At 32.4% G+C, this 21,026-nt stretch overlaps 1 protein-coding gene across 1 annotated transcript in view; it reads left to right on the forward strand.

Annotated features, from left to right (window-relative positions):
• The window catches only part of GABRG1 (gamma-aminobutyric acid type A receptor subunit gamma1), an 88,525-nt gene that overhangs the window by 55,343 nt on the left and 12,156 nt on the right, over positions 1-21,026 (forward strand). The window contains exons 4-8 of the mRNA XM_032135688.2: positions 7,714-7,934; positions 8,775-8,857; positions 12,517-12,654; positions 12,767-12,919; positions 17,292-17,506. Of these exons, the coding sequence (XP_031991579.1) occupies positions 7,714-7,934; positions 8,775-8,857; positions 12,517-12,654; positions 12,767-12,919; positions 17,292-17,506 (810 nt within the window). The remainder of the gene's footprint in view (positions 1-7,713; positions 7,935-8,774; positions 8,858-12,516; positions 12,655-12,766; positions 12,920-17,291; positions 17,507-21,026) is intronic.

Below are 21,026 nucleotides of genomic sequence, written 5' to 3' on the forward strand. Positions count from 1 at the left end.
AAAAAAAATGAGAAGATAAAGCTTGGCAATATAGAATAGTCACTGGGCAAAAACAATTTGATGGAATCTGGAAAGCAAATGAAAATATTGTGAAGGGAATTACATTCGCTTTCTCTGCTTAAGTGAAAGGCTATCAAATATATATTTTATTTAAATTTAATAAAGGTTTATGAAAACATTTCTAATTTACCAAAAATAGTAGTCTCAGTTATTTACATGTTTTTGGATAATTATTTTTAAAATTATTTTATGGCATATGACAACTCTTGACATAAACTAACTTCATGAAATACTTTACTCTTTTGCAAGGTTACTAGATTTTAAATAAAAATTATATTATCATAAATATATCTAAGACCTGTCAAATATTAGTATTTTTACTAAGAACTGCTCTGTTTTAAATCAGTATTGAATCTCAGCAGAGGCAAAGTAAGTTTAAAATAGGTTTAAAAACCAGGTAAACACACTTATATTATATCTCACTTAATTAAAAAATTCATTGCACATGCGAAGCTAGCATCACAATGGTTTTTCTGTCCTTATTTTTTGAAATGTCACTCAATACTCTTATGTTTTCAGTGTAGATCACTTCTTTTCAGATTTCGTGGTCATTCAGATCAAGTTCAAATTGCAGAGAAATAAACAGAGACAATAGGTAATGGATTTTTAATATATTACATCCACTCAATTGAGAAATACGAAGCGAACTTCAGAGAGACCAAGAGATGGGACAAAATTACAAGAATACAGATTTTCATAGAGAACATGAGATGGAGGAATATGTTCCTCCTTGCCACAGTATAAATTGTCCCTTGTCTGGAAGATAAACACATGGATAATTTTTGTAAAAGCATTCTGAATCCATGGGTGTCTATTCCTACTGTTAATAGCTCTGTAATGGTTAATTTTACATGTCAACTTAGCCAGGCTATGGTACCCAAATACAGTTATGTATCACTTAATGACAGAGACACATTATAAGAAATGCATCTTTAGTCAATTTCACCCTTGTGAAAACATCACAGAATGTACTTACACAAACCTACATGGTATAGTCTACTACATACTGAGGCTATATCATATAGCCTAATGCTTCTAGGATACAAACCTGTAAAGAATATTATTAAACTGAATGTCGTAGGTAATTGTAACACAATAAGTATTTGCATATTTAAACATACCTAACATAGAAAAATACAGTAAAAATATGGTATAAAAAATAAAAATGGTACACGTGCATAAGGGGCTTATTACTGAAGGCTTGCAGACAGGGAAGTTGCTCTGGGTGAGTCCGTGAGTGAGTGGTGAGTGAATGTGAAGGCCTGGACATTACTGTGCACTACTTTAGACCTTATAAACACTGTGCACTTAGAATACTCTAAATTAATTTTTTTAATTTCTTTCTTCAATAACAAATTATCAGCTTAGTGAATTTTTTTATTTTATAAATTTATTATAAATTTGACATTTTCATAACAGCTTAAAAACATTTTACAACTCTACAAAGTATTTTCTTTGTGTCATTATTTTGTAAGCTTTTGCTTTTTTCTATTTTTTTTTTTTTAGCTTTTTCAACATTTTGTTAGAAACTAAAAGACCTACACATTAGTCTACATGGTCAGAATCATCATCATTACTGTCCTCCACCTCCACATCTTGTCCCACTAGAAGATCTTCAGGGGCAATAACATGCATAAAGCTGTCATCTGATCTGATAACAATACGTCGTCTAGAATACCTACTGAAGGACTTGTCTGAGGATGTTTTACAGTTAACATATATAATGGTACATATACATATTGTATACAAATATATAAATACATCATATACATTACATTATAATATATTTATATATTATATTATAACATATAATATGTGTGTGTATTTTGGTTTGTGTATTTATTATGCTATACTTTCTGTCATTTTACAGTTAACATATATATGTGTTATGTATATATATAATACAGTTAACAGATATATTTGTTGTGTGTGCGTGTGTGTGTGTGTGTGTATAGAAACAGTATAATCTGAAATAATGATAGAAATTATTGTATGGTAAATATGTAAACCAGTATTAAGTTAGTTATTTATTACCATTACCAAATACTATGTACTGTGCATAATTGTGTGTATTATACTTTTAAACAACTGGCAGCACAATAGGTTTGTTTATATCAGCATCACCAGAAAGATGTAAGTAATCTGTTGTGCTAGGACGTCAGGATGGCCACAACATCACTAGGTGATGGGAATTTTTCAGCTGCATTGTAATTTTATGGTACCAACGTTGTACATGTGGTCCATCATTGACTGAAAATGTCATTATGCAGTGCATGACTGTATTTGGCTAAATTCCAGTCCAGATGTTGCTGTGAAGGTATTATTTAGATGTGATTTACATTTAAATCAGTAGTTTTTGAGTAAGCAATTTACCCTCTATAATGTAGTTGGGCCTCAACCAGTCAGATGAGCACTTTAAAGATTGACTGAGGTTCCTCTAGGAGGAAGAGACTCAGGCTCCAGACTGCCTTTGGCTTCAAGACTGAATCATAAACTCTTCCCTGGCTCCCTACCTACCAGTCTTCCCTGCACATTTTGCACTTTCCAGCCCCTACAATACCACATGATTCAACTCTCTTTTTCCTCTCTCTCTCTCTCATCTATCTATCCCTCTACCTATCAGTCAGCACCTATATGTCCAACTATTTATCCCGTTGGCTGTGTTTCTGTGGAGTACCTTTACTAATACAAGCTCACAAGAATAGCTTGCTCCCAACCCAGAATTCAGGTACTCAGGTACTATATATATTCCAAGGTCTGGAAGCTGACCTTGTCCTATTTTATTGTAACTTCTTAAGAACTGGGAGTTCATTCATAGGGTTTATAAAACCCTACAGATTGTATTATTTCATCTTCTATTCTATATAGTTTAACTGTTCTGTGAATATAATGTTTGATATTTTACTCTTTTGACTTTTATGCAGAATATTATATAATATATATTCTGGAAATATAGTTATATATTTCCAGTAGGAAATTTTGATTGAGCATGATGCAGAAAATTAACACATGAAGTACCAGGATTTTCAGTTCATTATTCTCAGTGCAGTGTTCAGAGCTGTTTCTGGGCTGCACGGTCAATCATTGGAAATTGGTAATTTTAGATAATAGTTGCTAAAAAGCTCTTCCAGATGTAGGATACCCTGTGTATTTGAGGAATGCACATTCCCTGACATACAGAAGATGTGCTACTTTTTCATTATATATGGCTTGCATTCTTTATTTTCCATTCTGCCCTGCCCTTTACTGCCTCTTTGTCCTCTCCCTTCCCTCCACAATTTACTAATTGATGCATAAATTGAAATATTTCCAAATCTTACAGGTTTCAGGTTAAATGCAACATCTGTCATGAAGTCTTTCTTTCTTAATTTCTCTTAACTAAAAATAATCTCTACTATTTCTATTTCTCTTTATACCCCTTCTACATTTTATTAATTTCTAATTTTATTATGTATATGTTCATACCAAGAAGGTTCCATTTTCATCTTTGTAAACCAAGTACATTATAAAACTAACAAGAATACTGAAAAAATATTTGCTAAAAAATTAATTGATGAATGCACACGATGCTATGCGCCTTTGGCAATCTACATTCATAGATATAAAAAGAGAGCACAAAGGGCTAGTAGCTGAATCCAGAATATGTGTCTACTTTTTGAATCTCTCTCCTGTATTGCTGATGACCTCAATGATTTAAGTAATTGGCATAACCTCTTTGCTCCCTATTTCTTTTTCTATTTCAAACATAGAATAACACTACATTTTTTATTTACCTCTTCCTGCTAGAATTCAGAAGCTGGTGCTTTTACAATAATTAAGCAAACTGGAGCTATAAAATTTTACCACTAAATGTATTTATTTGTCCTATGGATTAGCTGTACTTGTACTTTTTCCCTACATGTCTACAGCTCCATTACTGCTAAAAATTATTAGGTCCACCATTCTCTTCTGGTCATGTGACTAGACAGTTTTGGAAGAGATTAATGCCAACATTGGAAGAATAAATCAGGGTCAATCAAATTTTATGATGAAATTATGCACCTAGGTTAATTTATTTGGCAGGTCTTGAATTTTTTGTGAAGTTTCTCCCATTACTAGAAAGACCATAATATTGAATTAACTGGTATTTTGAAATGTGAGATACAGTGCTTAATTGCAAACTGACAATGTAGTAATGAGACTGCACTACACACTTATCAATTATTACTTGATTTTATTAAATTAGGAATCAAAATGGCTCACTTCATATTTATTCACTAATGCTGTTTCGTCAGCTAACTTGCAAGGAGATACGGTAAATTTTGTAAAGTACATTGGATGTCAAATTTTAAATGCACAGTTCCTTATCTCAAAATGTTTATCTTAGAAGCTATTGTATTTGTCGTTCTGAGTAAATAGAAGTTCCATTTTATGTTTTTCTTTTGCTTATTTCTTGTGTAGATCATTATAACCTGTGAACAGGAACATGAAGTACAAGGGCAGTTTGGTCCTTTTCTGGAAATTAATACAAATGGACAAACAAAACTGGATTTTTTTTATTATGTGTGACATGGCATAGATTTTAATGGTCTTATTTCAGTGAGGCATTTATTAAAAATTAGCAATTTATTTAAAAGGGCTTATAAGTATTAGCTTCTGCAAAGGGCTTGAGATGGATAGATTATCAAGACTTATGCTCTGAATCTTTCTCTTCTTAATATTAGATTGAGGGGACAACTGTGAGTAGAAAACTTTTTCCATTTCTGATCCTTTGGAAATCATAAGTCTTCCAACAGTGATTAACACTTCCAGAATCAGGGCCTTCAAAGAAGGTCCTGCAGCTGCTAAGCAGTATTGACAGCTGCTTTGGAAATCCCAGCCTTAGACAAATTGGTTCTCAAGTGCCACCTTTAATGCCCTGTGAATTAGGAATACTGCAGCTAAGTATAACTGCCAAGTAGCATTACATTCCCTCTACCAACCAGTGTTGAATATTTGCCTAGCCGCAATCCTTACTGGTATCTTAAGTACTTTCTGCTGTTTGATCCTATGCAAAAGTACAACATAATTCTGGCAAATAAAGTTGACTAAATGCTCTTCCCACGGCATTTAGTTTACCATAGAAGAGTATGAGCCTTCTGTCTGTATTTGCCATTAAAATTAGACACCATGTCATTAGCGTAGGTTACATGGTTAGACTGAATGGTTAGTCATTTGTGCCAGGTGAAGAGGCTGCTTGGATAAATTATAACTGATTCCAAAGACAAGACATCTGGCTTGAGATACAGGCGGGAGGAGTGGGGATTAATGATAACTTCAGTGAAGTTGTCCAAGAATTTTTCACAAGGTTCAAAGAATAGGTACACCAGTGATATTGTGTATAAGGGTCTCTTGGACCTCCTAAAAGCATGCACAATTTATGTGTTACTCCATTAATATTACCCAATAAGATGATTAAACATCTCAGCATAAATATGAATTATTGTGTGTTATGGGATTTGATTTGCCTTATGACTCAGCCTGTGCTTTAAACACAGTATATAAGCAAGGTTGTGGCTATCAGATTTGTAAGGCTTACGTAGTTGCAAAAGTACTTGCAGTCCATATTCCACGGCACAGTTTGATCTGTGCCATCCCATATTAAGTTGCAAAAAATAAAATTTTAATTATCTCCCTAAGTTACTCTAGCACGGCAATCAAAATTATGTAAAGAGAGGGTCATGAAGCAAGCATTTTTGTGCACAAAAACTTCATATATTAACTCCATTCAAAACAATGACTGACATAATATAGATGTTAAATATATAGGTAGATGATTGAATGATTACACATTACTTCATTATATGAATAAATTATTCAGAATTATATGTGTATATATTTTAAACCCTTTATAAAACATACATCTCATACTCAATTACATAGTTTCTGGCACCTATTGGATTTTAAATAATTATTATGTATATGCTTTTCCAGAATTGTAACACTGTTCATCAAAAATAGATAAAATGAGATAACTTCTCAATTTATTTTTATATTCTGGTTAAGCAAATTGTAATTATAAGTAGTCTGCCTGGAACCTAGGATTTGATCCAACTTCCCTATAAATAAGTTGAATCTAGTTTGTTTACTTATTAATCACTTGTAATTTTTTTTCCATTTTTCATTTATTGGCCACTTCCCCAATTGTACTTCCATTTCTTATATTAAATACTTTCCTTCAAGAAAATTGGCCAATTGCTAATATGATATCAAGTGCAAGTAATCAATCTCTCCTACCAGAAGTAACTTCTATAATACCTATTTTTCAATTTACTTATTCTTTTAAATATCAAAAGTATATACATACACATGCAAACATACATACACACACACATATATATACACACACATATATATAGTACATATATATAATATATATATGTATATTTATTTCCTTTCCTCCATGGCATTGATTACTGCTGAGTTCTTGTTCATTTTATTTATTTTAAATGCCGATAATATGGCAGACATTTTGTCAGGATACAAAGGTAGATAATATCTAATCATCTACTCCTGAAAGTTCTCTGTTAATCGTGGAATTTCCTAATTACAGTTACTATGGACAAAGGCTTTGCTCCAACCTTGGAACCCATCAGACTTCACTACAACCGCCATTATATGCATTTGTTATGGATGTGGACTTGGGATTTAGCCTGCAGTGGCTCAGTTTCCATATCAACTGCTTATTAGTTGTGTGATGTGATAAGAATTATTTTATATTTCTATTAATACATGTTACTGAAAAATAATGATTATAGTAGTACATATTTCCCAGAGTTGCAATAAGGATTTAGTGACATGACACATGCAAAGCTCTTAACATATGTTTGGCATTTTATAATTGCACAATAAGTTAGTTTGTGGTTTATTTAAAACATTTAAAAACAGTAGATATAAATAATTGGAATTAACTTTTTAGACAAAAAACAATGTAAGGGCTCTTAAAAAATTTGGTTGTATTTTGTGTCTAGATTTTTTGTTTATGTGACTTAAACTCTATGTATAAATTAATGTAATTGTTAACATTAAGATAATTTGCTTTTAAGTTTAATGAGTACATCCTACATACTACAAAATCTTGAGTAAAATTCACACACAAAAAATAAAAAAGAATAAAGCCACACTGGGCAACAATAACTACTGGAAATCTTGGATTTTATTTTACATGACTCATGCAAACAAAAAGAAAGTTTAGGCCGTGTGCGCTGGCTCACCCCTGTAATCCCAGCACTTTGGGAGGCTGAGCCGGGGGATCACGAGGTCAGGAGATTGAGAGCATCCTGGCTAACACGGTGAAACCCCGTCTCTACTAAAAATACAAAAAATTAGCCGGGCGTGGTGGCGGGCGCCTGTAGTCCCAGCTACTCGGAGAGGCTGAGGCAGGAGAATGGCGTGAACCCGGGAGGCGGAGCTTGCAGTGAGCCGAGATCGCGCCACTGCACTCCAGCCTGGGCGAAAGAGCGAGACTACGTCTCAAAAAAAAAAGTTTAAAATAATGGCATTTTTTTCCTCCAAAAAGACTGAGTTTAACTGCTCCTTGCAGAAACTTTACGATATAAAAATTCAAACTTTCGAGAAAAACAACTAAAATAGTAGCTTTACTAATATGTTGTTACTCTTCTTCTTATATTTTAGGAATACACAATAGATATAATTTTTGCCCAAACCTGGTTTGACAGTCGTTTAAAATTCAATAGTACCATGAAAGTACTTATGCTTAACAGTAATATGGTTGGAAAAATTTGGATTCCTGACACTTTCTTCAGAAACTCAAGAAAATCTGATGCTCACTGGATAACAACCCCTAATCGTCTGCTTCGAATTTGGAATGATGGACGAGTTCTATATACTCTAAGGTAATATTGGTTTAAAAATCTGTAGTTGCTCTCATTTATTTTCCATACTAATATTTAATCAACTCCTAATTTTTTATTTCTCAAAGTTGCAAAACCAAAAATACGGAGCTCCTTTCACATGCTAAAATATAAAATGGTGAAATACTTTGGCAATACTTTTTTAAGCTCAGTTATTATTATGTGAAAAGGACTAAAAGCAAAGAGAAAAAATTATTTGATTTTCTTCCTTTGATGTAGAAGAGGTTGCAGCATAAAGATTATGGTTTTCTTAACCTGCAGTGCAAATAATTGAGTAAGATTTCCTCTAGAAACCCACCCTGCTATAACATTTTATAATACTCTAATTTTCAATGGTGTAGTAAAGCATCCGTAAGAAAGGATTAAATGAAGGTTGATGTATAAGGTTCAAGTTTATTTAACTCATTGACTTGAACATATCTGCTTATTAAGAACCATCCTTCATGGAAAGATATTCATAATAAATTAAGAGAAAAAATTACCGTACTCAACCATTTATAATCTATTAATCTGCTGTGTTTGCACATGTGTTTGTTGACATATTGAAGTATGAATTATTATGTGTAAACACAGAGATCATATTGAAATGTATACAGAGGTAACTTAGTTGACTGAAGAGGAAATTGTTAGAATTCTCATACTCATATATAAATGTTATAATATTATTGCTATTTAAGACTTTGAGACTTTAGAATCATTATTATATTCTAATATGTCACAATCTATTATCATACGACAAAATCTTGTTTTAAAATTAGACAGGAGATTTTTAATGCTTCAAATTATTTATCTTTATTTAATACTTGTTTTCCATCTAAATAGATTGACAATTAATGCAGAATGTTATCTTCAGCTTCATAACTTTCCTATGGATGAACATTCCTGTCCACTGGAATTTTCAAGCTGTAAGTAACAAAACACTGATAATTTCATAGAATTTTAACCTTAGAAGCTGTTTATTTAAAAATGAAATGAAAGAAAATAAAATAGGATTTTCAAAAGTGTAAGTTATGTTCAATTCTTTTAGATAAAATAATACAAATAATATATTTGCTTCTTGCTTTTAAACTAAAAGGTTACAATACATGTGTAATGAATGCATATATTTTATTAAAACATTCTTTATAACTTTTAATTTTATTCCAATGCTATTTGCTTATTTTTATTAAATAAAGGAGTATCGAAAATAGGTTTGTATTCAAATGTTTTTACACAGTCACCAAAAAAAGGTGATTCAAATTATATTCATCTTCCTGGAGGCAAGATTTAACTTTATTACATTAGATTTTCAAATGTGTTTCAAAAATTGGTTAGGCAAATAGTATTTACCATATGAATAGCAAATATTTGAGACTACTTTAATAAGTCAGAGAAACCAAGGTAGAAATAAGTTGATTTAATTAAAAAAGATTGATTCATAGAGAAGTGATTAGAGGTGTAATTAGAGTATAAAAACCTGGTATATTCTTTAAAGGAAATAATTATAACCTATCCAGAGCTATATTAATTTTATTTTATATTTACTAACATACATATCCTTACATGTATTTTTATAAAAGTATTTTTCTAGATACATACAATTGTCTTAAAAATAAGTAAAATGGCTTATAAAAATGTGATTGCCTTTCCCCACAAATTGTCTAATGCTATTTTCTTTCTTTTGAAATTTATTGTTTTCACAGATCACATCCTAGAATGTGGTAGAGTGTAATATGACAATTCATTCATAAGCATAACCCTACTTCTTCACTTACTAAATTTCCACATATTTTTTGCCTTTTATTAATGATATTCTTGAATTTTCTTAATGATTTTGTCTCATTAAAGCATTCTTTTATATTAATGATCTATCTCACTGCTTTGATTTTTAAACAGTAACTTTGAAATGGGTAAAACAGCTAAATAGCAACAAATACTTGATTGATAGAATTCAAGGAACTCAAGGAAAAGTTCATATGCAATAATTGATGTAGCAGTTGTTGTACTTCATTCTAGAAGCCATTCTTAAATTTTGGTGTGATAGCTGTCTGGTTTTGATTGTTGTTAATGGTAATTAATCATTTATCTTTGTGAGTTTAATTGTGTGTCAATAACAAACATATAATAATTGTAGCTAATTTTTTTCAGGCACTCTACATGGGTCCAGTAGAGAATTAAGCCATCTGCATCTAATATTTCACAACAAATATGTGTGGAAGATTTCATTACAGTCCCAATTTTAAAAATTAATATCATGAGATTCAGAGTGGCTATTTAGCCAATCATGTTTATTTGTGCCCACGCTACTGTATACTATGTCTATACTCATATTGACTCTAAGATTTTTTAAAAGGAAAGACAGAAACTATGGAAATCAAAATGGTTACAACTCTAGAGAGCAAGTGAAAGAAGATGGAGAAAAGGAAAGATAAAATAGGTTATTAAACAGATCAGCAGAGATGGTACCTATTTCATTGCATGACTAATAGAGATCCTAGTGCAAAATACATGTTATTTTGGAAATATTGGATATACTATTTTTGAAATTTCAAGTTAATTAGTAAATTCTGTTTATGTAATGTGCTACCAATCTTTTGGTTGAAAACAAAAATTTTATACCATTAAAATATTCTAAAACATGTATGTGACCATACGTAGAAAGAACTTTTTAGCTACAAACATCTACATGAAAACTGTAAACCAGAAAGGTAAATTTGCAGCCGATTTCGACCTGAGGACATTGACAAAACTTGGTAATTTCCTTCAAGATTTGCTTTGATGGTATTGTAAGATGGTAATGTAATAGAACATAATCTCCCTGGAAAGTTGGGATACAAAAGCCTGACCAGTTGAGATCACATGAAGAATTACCTCCTACACACACACACATACACACACACATACACACACACACACACACACGCACACACACACACACACACAAAACCACCAAAAGCTAAAAGGGATGTTGCCTCTGAAATCAGCATACAGGGTGAAATGATTCTTCTTGAGATAATCTAATTACAAGTCTACCCTCAAATAGATTTTTAGCCCAAATTTCTTTCACTTGGTTGGTTCAAAAAGTCCTCAAAGATATTCCTGACACAAGGCAGAAACAAACATATTTTTTAGAAAGATGAAAGGATATACCTCCGTTCTAGACAGCTACAAAGTAGACAAAACATTTTCCTTAACAAAGGACTAGTATCTAGAATACATAAAGAATTAATATAAAAAGAGAGGAAAAAATAAGAGAAAGTAAAAAATAAATAATGGGCAATTGACAAGCAGTTCCTCAAAGAAGCAATCCAAGAGTCTAATAAACATACTTTTTAAAGGCTAGGTTTTATTATTAATCAGGAGAATGTGAAATAAAATACACTTCATGGACGAGTAAAAATGAAGAAGACTGCATATATCAAGATTAATGAGCATATGCATTCATGTGAACTTTCACACTCCAGCTGATAAGAGAATATGTTAATGGCCAGGTGTGGTAGCTCATGCCTGTGATCTCAGCACTTTGGGAGGCCGAGGGGAGCAGATCACCTGAGGTCAGGGGTTTGAGAATAGCCTGGCCAACATGGCAAAACCCTGTCTCTAATAAAGATAAAAATAAAAATAAATTAAAAAAAGGTAGCCATGTGTGTTGGTGAGCACCTGTATAGGTCTCAGCTACTTGGGAGGCTGAGGCATGAGAATTGCTTGAACCTGGGCGGCAGACATTGGCAGTGAGCCAAGGTCGTGCCACTGCACTCCAGCCTGGACAACGGAGTGAGATTCCGTCTAAAAAAAAAAAAAAAAAAAGGAGAATATGTTAGTATACTTTCTATGGAAAAAAGATTGGCACTACCTCATAAAGTTGATATTATGTGTAACCCATGACCCAGCTACTCCATACCTAGGTGTATATCCTAGAGTAACCCTTGCATATACAGGTTTCGAGAGTCACGTATAATAATGTTACTAGCAGCAATGTTGGTTATAGCCAATAGAAAATATCACAAATGTCTAAAACAGTATAATGGATAAATTTTGGTGTGTTTTCACAGTGGAAGAAATTTAGCTACTTACAACATTAATGACTATCACAATATATTAAAAAAGACATTCTTAGACAAGGTAGTATGAGGAAAAAGAAGAAAAAAATAATATGCCAAAGAATGCCTTAAGTATGGCAATGATCAAATAAAATTCAAAGGAACCCAAACTATGCTATACTTTTCAGAGATGCATATGAAAAATCTATATTAAAAAGAAAAGATCATCACAGAAATCAGGATAGTTATTACCTCTAGATTGGGGAGGGAGTGCTATATTGGGGTGGACATACTGAGTTTTCTATATGTTAGCAAGTTTCTATTTCTTAATTTAAGTAGGTTACATGGGTTATAATAATTTGATCCATGTATGATTAGTCATTAAACTCTGCTTATTAATATTTATTGTATTCAAGTGTTCTATGTTTGGCATATCTTATAATAAAAAAAGAGGAAAAAGTTCCAAGAATCTACCTTTGGATAATGTTGGCATTGCAATGGTATCAAATTTGGATCTTGCTAATCTACATATTTTTTTTCTATAGATGGATACCCTAAAAATGAAATTGAGTATAAGTGGAAAAAGCCCTCCGTAGAAGTGGCTGATCCTAAATACTGGAGATTATATCAGTTTGCATTTGTAGGGTTACGGAACTCAACTGAAATCTCTCACACAATCTCTGGTAAAAAGAATACTCAAATAGTGAATGATACCAGCATTAACTGACATTTTTATTTTAAATATATGGATTGTGATTTATATAGCCAAAATAAAACATTTTTTTTTTCTTCCAGGGGATTATGTTATCATGACAATTTTTTTTGACCTGAGCAGAAGAATGGGATATTTCACTATTCAGACCTACATTCCATGCATTCTGACAGTTGTTCTTTCTTGGGTGTCTTTTTGGATCAATAAGGATGCAGTGCCGGCAAGAACGTCGTTGGGTATGACGTAATATTATGCTGTAATGCCATAGAACTTCCAAAAATCATTTTCATGTGATAAAAGTTTATAGTCACATTTCTTAGATACATTCTTCTAGACTACAGTCAGGAAAAAAATTGACAGGAACTAGAGGACAATAGCATGTTGAAAGAGATATGTAAAAAAAGAAAAGTAGAAAATGGAATTGTAAAGAACTTGAAATTTCAGAAAATTCCTTCTTTTTTCTGCTAATGAAGACCAAGGGAAGCATAGATACATAGCAAGAATTAATACATGAAAATCATACATCATTCCTAAATCTTATTTTGGTTGAGTTTTTCTATCACGTTTCATCAAGATTTTATTTAATCTTATAGCTGAGTCACTAATAACCACTGTTTATTTACTGAGGTGTGCAGATGGCTTTAAAATAACCTGCTTTTATAACATTGCTAATGAAGTCAATTGTTCCAAAGGGCAAGTAGCTGAAAGGAAAAAGAAGCTCCCTGGCTTCTGTGGCTTCTGTCATGTATAAAATGTGTATTTATTTTGTGAATACTTGAGAGTCGCCTGTAGTTGCCTGTACAATAACATTGATTAACAGGGTAATTGTGATTCATACTTGACAAAATAGACTTTTACTCTTTTTCTGTAAAAATCTATTTCAATAATCAAATCATATAACAAAATAAGTGACTAATTATGGTATAGTTATTTAAAAGAAAATGGTAACCTGCAATCAGGTATTGATACATGAAGAAAACTTGTTAATGAATTGATTCACCCCCCAAATCAGTGAAAGACACATGAATCACACTGCTCATAATTGTGTCTTAAAAATATGTAAAGAAAGGTGAGACAGTTTCTATTTTTAACCACAAAGAAGTTTATATGTGATTTCTATGATAGCTCATAAATGTGATTTCTACGATAGCTCATAAATGATTCCATCTAATAAGTACAGTAATATGCAGGTCACATAAAAGTGACAACAACAATGCTTGAGGCACATGGGTCTATACTTGAAAAGGAAGTTCTCTTGGGCATCTAAACAGGGGTATTGACATAGCTAGTGGACAAAATCCATTCATACCTTAATTTTGTTTCCTTTCATTGTTTAAAATTATTTTATATTATAAGTTGTATAAATTATTTTAGGTTCCTTGTATGCTACTATAACTTAAACATAGTATTTTTGTTTCCATTTCCATATTTTTCTGGGAATGTAAATTAGCATAACCACTATGCATAACAGTTTGGAAGTTTCTAAAAGAATTTGAATGGATTATTTGTACCACTGGGTTTGTATAAAGTTATATGCTAGAGCGTCGTGAAGAGAAAAGTCAACTGTGAAGTCGTTTTTGCATAAACTTATTTTTATTCAATATTAGCATATCAATTGTAAAGATAAGCACAGCCAGATGTAACTTGACAAATATCTCTTGTAATTGTGGACCCTAAGAGAGAATTACAATTGCTTTAAATATACATGCACACACATATCATTGAAAGACAATTTCCTGAACTCAATGAACTCAACCTTGCATTTTACTAAAATTTATCAAATCCTTTCTGTAAAACAAGCAGTGTTTTTGGTGCTGCAGTGTTAACAGTGAATAAAATTTTAAAACTTCGTGTTTATGGTGTTTACATTTTAGTAGAGAAAACAGGTAATGTACAAATGTAAAAGGCATACAATAAAATTTTAGTGAGTCATGAAGGCTGTGAAGAGATAGCAAAATCAATATTTAGAAAATGACATAGTGTGAGTGGTGTGATATTTGCTATTTTACATTGTGGAGTCTAGATGGATACCTCTGATGATGTGGCATTTGAGCAGTGACCCAATGAAGTGTGGCGCTAACCTGGTGGATATTGGGCAGAAAGATATTCCAGGCAGGGGGAACCATATGGTTTTGAAGCCAGATCTTCCTGCTATGCCATGCTTTGGGGTTCAGAAAAATGACAAATGTGGTTGGAGCTGAATAAATCGTCACAGAAAATGAATTTGGAGAAGGGGCCAATAGTTAGATCATGTAAATTTTTGTGGGCCAAATGTGATGGGAGGCTATTATAGGATCTTGAGTAGGGGAAGCCATGGAGAAAATAGCAATGATATCCAAAATGTTTTCTCAATATCCTGTTAATATCCTAAGTGTTTTTTATTATCACTGACTCAGAAATATTTTAATGGAAAATCCACCATGTTCTTCTCAAGGTAATGACAGTGATAATAATTACTAAATTAAATAAATGTCTGAAAGCAAAGTTCTGCTTAGTTTTTTTTTGCCTTATTAAAAAAGAATGTAACAGAAACTCAATAAAGTAAAATTTATTGCAGTCGTGGATAATAAAATGAAACCACACATCGGATTTAAGATTTTTCAGATAGGGGACATAACTGTGGAGTCAAGAAACACTTTGGAAACCTACTTGGGCTGACAATGGGAACAATGTGATTTAATAAGCCTGTGTGGGAGATGAGGCAAAGGGAGACTTGTGTATATCATTTTTTTAGCCTTTACCATAACAAAGCCTTTAAAATGTACATTTAGTTTCAAAATAATTGAAGCAAAAGCTGTAAGGATTAGTGGGAGAAATAAACAAATCTGCAGCCATACTGTTTTCTCATTCATTGTTAGAACTACAAGAAAAAGTTAATTAGGATATAGAAACTTTGAAAAGAAATTATCGTCAACTGCTTTACCTGATTGATAATTATAGGACACTACACCTAACTTCAGAGCACACAATATTTTCAAGTGCGTATGGATCATTAAACAAGATATTACTAAAATACAAAACACTGAAATTTTCAGAGTATGTTTTCTAACAAAAAAGGAAGTAAATTAAATATTAATAAAAATAATTTAACTGACAATGGACTTGTATATTTGGAAATTTAAAAAAGACAGATAATTAAATTAAGTACCTTTTGTGTATATTTACTACAATTACGAAGCAAGATATTACTGTGTTTGTTTTTTTTAAACGAGAGGCACAAAGGAGTTGAAAAACTTTAAGATTACAGAGCTAATAGATACAAGAGTCAGAGATTAAACCTAAATTTGTCTCGTAATTCCAAATTCATCACAGCTGTATTGCCTTTAATATTTTCTCCAATCCTAAGAAATGATAAAAGTGAAATGACAGGTTTGTGAGTAGAATTTTTAGGGTATGTTTCAATGGAGACATGAGGGGAAGAGGTGGCTATTGCCTTCACTATACCAAAGAGACTGTTGCTGCACCTGTTTTTGATTTACATTTCATCATAAATGTTGTCACTCTATAAATATTGGTCAAATTAAGAAGCATTTAGCATTTAGTACTTTTAAGAGAGTAAACAATTCCGCTCATGGGGCCATATTACTGGGAAAACGAATGAGGATTATGAAAGTTTAGGTTAAAAGAAATATTAGCATGTGCATCTGTAATTTAGGAGATCTAAGATTAATAGTGATAAGAACCACACGAAGACTGATGAGAAACAGGTCCCTTCAAAGATACACATACAGGATTGAGACCCTGGAGGACATCCCAATTATACATATAAAAGGATTTACTCTGTGCTTTCAAAGCAGTATTCCCTTGATATAACTGTGCCAGTATTCCTCACTTAAACATTGAGATTAAAAAGTAGGTTTAACTCAAGTTATTATATAACAAAAACCTATGTTAGTTTGAATCAATTTTGACTGTATATGTATAGTGGGAAATGTCAAGTCACTATCACTTCTATTAGATAGAAGAATATCTGTTGCTTATGTGAAGTCTAGGGGTAGGAATTTCTTTTTTTTTTTTATTTCAAGGCGATACAATGCATTACAGTATGAGAGATTCAGGCTCCTTCTGGCTTTCTCCTGTATTGTGAGTAAATTTAATTTCCAATATTATCTAATGTTTTAAGATAGTGCGATTGGTATGACCATTGTATTCCAGTAGAAGGCAATGAGAAGGAAAGAAGGGCATTCCTTGTCTCTTTAATGTTGTCTTTCGGATATTGTGTGTTGCCTACATTCTTGACTTGGTTTCCTTTGGCTAGATCTCAGCCTGTGGCCATACTCAGCTGCAGAGAGATGGCAAAAAAAGTTGTTCTGGGCAATCACATGCCAGCTAAATATTTGATATTCTATTACAATGGAGGAAGGGAAAAATGGATATCAAGAGTCAACTTGCACTGCGCAGCAATTTAAATGATTAGAACCCACAGAAACACAAAGAGCACATTGGACACAATGTTGCTATGGCTACCAATAGTTATTAATATAAATTGCTAGTAATCATATTTTTTGTTTCTATTGTTTAATTTCACTCACAATATTGCCAAATGAGATTGGAGAATAAATGTGGTCTATTATTTTTCATTTCCTGTTTTGTTTCCTCTCTCCGTAGGTATCACTACAGTTCTGACAATGACAACCCTAAGTACCATTGCCAGGAAGTCTTTACCTAAGGTTTCTTATGTGACTGCGATGGATCTCTTTGTTTCTGTTTGTTTCATTTTTGTTTTTGCAGCCTTGATGGAATATGGAACCTTGCATTATTTTACCAGCAACAAAAAAGGAAAGACTGCTACTAAAGACAGAAAGCTAAAAAATAAAGCCTCGGTATGTTAAAAAGAAAAATTTATATTTTATAAACCTCAACTTACTTAGAGATACTCTTTTGAATATTTATGTGTTTGTTTACAGAAATAGGGATGCTTGAGACCCATAACCAAAGACAAACAAAGTTAAGATGAAACTGGAGTACCTACCATTGCTCACCAAGAAAAGTGTATTTCTGCTTTTTAAATATCTCCCATTGGATCCCCTGTCTAAAGAGTGGTTTATTATGGCCTGAATTTTCCCACAGTGGTAGATTCTTTGTACCTCAAACATTATTTGTGATTTACCTTTGATTCGATTTTTGTGTTAGGGTTTGCATTTCTAAGAAAATTACCTTACTTTTGGTGATGAAGATTCCTCTTTAATGGTAGTATCCAACTGTGTTTAAAAGTCATGACCGCAACGTTTTTTTTATTTTTGTATATTTGTGCTATTTTACTCTCCCATCTCAATCATATAATTACCTTAACTTATATCACATCAAGTCTAATATATTAAAATGGATTCTCCTGATTCTAATATACTCACGTATGGGATTATTGACTATGATTCTGTTTTATATTATCAATTATAGCAACCTCAAAGTAATATCTAACACTTTGAATGTTCCAGACACTCTGCAGAGCATTTTACATGCATGATTTCATGTATGCTTAGAGCAACCCTCTAAGGAGAGGTTCAATTATTTGCACAAGAACAGTCTTAGTAAGCGAAAGATCCAAGACTCAGACCTGGGTCCTTTGTGGTGCCAGAGCTCAAGCTTCTGACCCTTCCTTTATATATCCTGTTCTCATAGGGCTTAAAAAAGTAGAGATTTATTTTTCTGAAATTAACAAGAAAACATTTAATTTAGTAAATGCTTTCAAAGATTTGTTTCAAAATACTCAAATAAATGAGAAATGTATCAAATAGCCAGGCATTAGTGGCAAGCTTGTAAGCCTACCTTAATGTATATATAATAAGTTTTCCATATTATCTAACTTTTTAAGTTCTAGGAGTCAATTTATTTTTCCCTAGTCTTTTTTCATTGGTTTCTTTATAAAACTCTGCTATACTTTTAAGTTATGTTTTACTTTTCATGTTATATTCCAAGAGAAAAACCTGGTGTATTTTGCTTTCAGATACCCACAATATTCACAGAAAGCAGAGCACATTGCTAGCAGTACAAATTTGATGACTTGCATTGTAGAATTAACCTGTGACTCCATCAACTTCACATCATTTTTGCTTATCTGTAGGATATATTTTGGCCCCTGAATGGACAAATCAGAAGTGAACTGTAATATCCGTTGTTAAATTTTTAGATAAAGAAAAATGAATGCTTTCTACAATTTTCCTTTCATCAAAGCCATGCATCTTCTCTGGATTTTCCATTTTATTGTTTACTCATTTATATCTATGTTGGATTACTGCCTTGAAAGTTTTATTCCTGGAAATTTTGAGTGGAGATGTTTAGAATAAAAATAACTAATATAGAGGCCAGGCAATGTATAATCTCACATCCATTCTCTGATTTCATTCTAAGAATAAATAATTTAGATACCACTATTATATTATCTAAGGACACCACCAAAACATGGCTACTCTAGGACGGTAGCTAATCAGTTTGACATGTACACTCAGCCACAGTTCCAATGGCACACTTACTCAAGAGAGCTGGATTATTCTAGTGTAGACTTTAAACTTATGATGTTATATAATCATTCATCAACTATTTATTAAGGACTTCCATAATCTAGGCATTGTTCTAGAATAGTTACTATTTTTAATCTATATGTTAAGTCTTTGAAATTTAGCATCAAGCCTAGGTTGCAAACTACTAATTATGGAAAGGTAAAGAACAAAAATTAAATGATAATATTGAAGAACTAAATCGCAAATAGCAACAGTTAAATTGACATATTATAATTGACTACTTGAGTACCAAAAATATTTTCTTTACTGTCATTCATAATGAAGTTTGATAGTCTCTTTTCTTTTTTCAATTATGTGCTTTATGAGCTCTTTCAGTCCTAAATGATATTTTGAGTGAAAAACCAGGATCAGTAATCAAATCTGACTCCTTGCATGGTTCAGTGTACAGCCATATGGTCTTGCAAATCAGGAAAATCAGAATGTACTTTTATGAGGAATAGGCAACTCTGTTTGCTGTTGTCTCAAATCCTCTATTTAAGGGCTTTCTGGAATCCACATTTTTCTTTGGTTGCAAGATGTTGTAGTATCTTGCCATTAAGTCTGTATTAAATGTTTGTGACTTCATCCCCTCCTTCCGCCTTTCTCTCTCTCTTCCTCTTTGTCTTTTCTTTAATCTCCCCATTTCTTAATTAAAATTCAGAGTAGTTTAAAATCCAGCATTTTCCCTTTTTAAAAAAATTGTTTAGGGCTATAGTCAGGCTAGGGTGCAATACTTTGGCTAGAAAGTTGCTGAAAGGTCAAAAAGTCTGTTATTAAGCAAAATTAAAATCCTTTTCCTGACATCTTGTTGACTGCTTAACTGAGAATCTCAGAATGTTCAGATTATTTTTGGAAGAGACGATACTTGAACAAAATAGATTTTTAGCTTCAATGAACTGCCTAAAAATATAAATTGATAAACACCCTTTTTAACTTACTCTCCACATGAAATATCGGGCCAGCTTGTTTGCTCTCTCTCACTCTTTCTCTCTCTCATTCCATTTCTTTCATTTGTCTTTTATGCTCGCTTTCCATTTTTCCTTCCTTGCTTTTCCTTTCTCCTTTTCCTTCCTTCCTTCCTTCCTTCCTTCCTTCCTTCCTTCCTTCCTTCCTTCCTTCCTTCCTTCCTTTCCTTCCTTCCTTCCAGCAAGAAGGTTACTTAAACAATTGTAAAGAGTTGGTGCATGGTGGGATATTTTCAATAGATAGAGTAACCGTTTAGTACCAGTTGTGACAATGGCCATATGATGCTTCCCTGAAGTGTATAGATACCACCACCAAGAGCTCTTTTTTCTACCTTGGAAGAACCTTCCCTTCCTTCCTTCCTTCCTTCCTTCCTTCCTTCCTTCCTTCCTTCCTTCCTTCCTCTCTATTCCATTATTACCATATTTTTCTTCCTTCTATTTTACTGTATATGTCAATTACATTTTGGATTGTTTCATATGCCCATCCAATATATATTATTACTAATCGGTAAATATATAATTCAGGTGTATTTGTGCCAACATTTATTTTCAAGAAAATGTAAGAAGTTACCTTAAATATGTTGAATTGTGGAATCAAGGCATTTTATGCAACAGATAAAGCCACTAGTAATAAACAGAAAGGCACTAGTAATAAACTAGCCTTTGCCAATTGAAGAGTAGTTTATGTTGAAACTTGAATATTTGGCCCATAGGCTATCAGAAATCTCGGAAAACCACGTTGTACCTACTTCAGGGACCTGCTACAGCCATTTGAGGATTGAACTTACTTATTTTTAGTTTCCTGATTTTATTAAGATGTGAAATTATAGAAATTTACTTATCCAGCTGTGGATGAGACACTATGGAGACAAAAAAGAGAT

Source organism: Hylobates moloch, unplaced genomic scaffold, assembly GCF_009828535.3.
Source record: "Hylobates moloch isolate HMO894 unplaced genomic scaffold, HMol_V3 SCAFFOLD_17, whole genome shotgun sequence".
Taxonomy (NCBI): Eukaryota; Metazoa; Chordata; class Mammalia; order Primates; family Hylobatidae; genus Hylobates; species Hylobates moloch.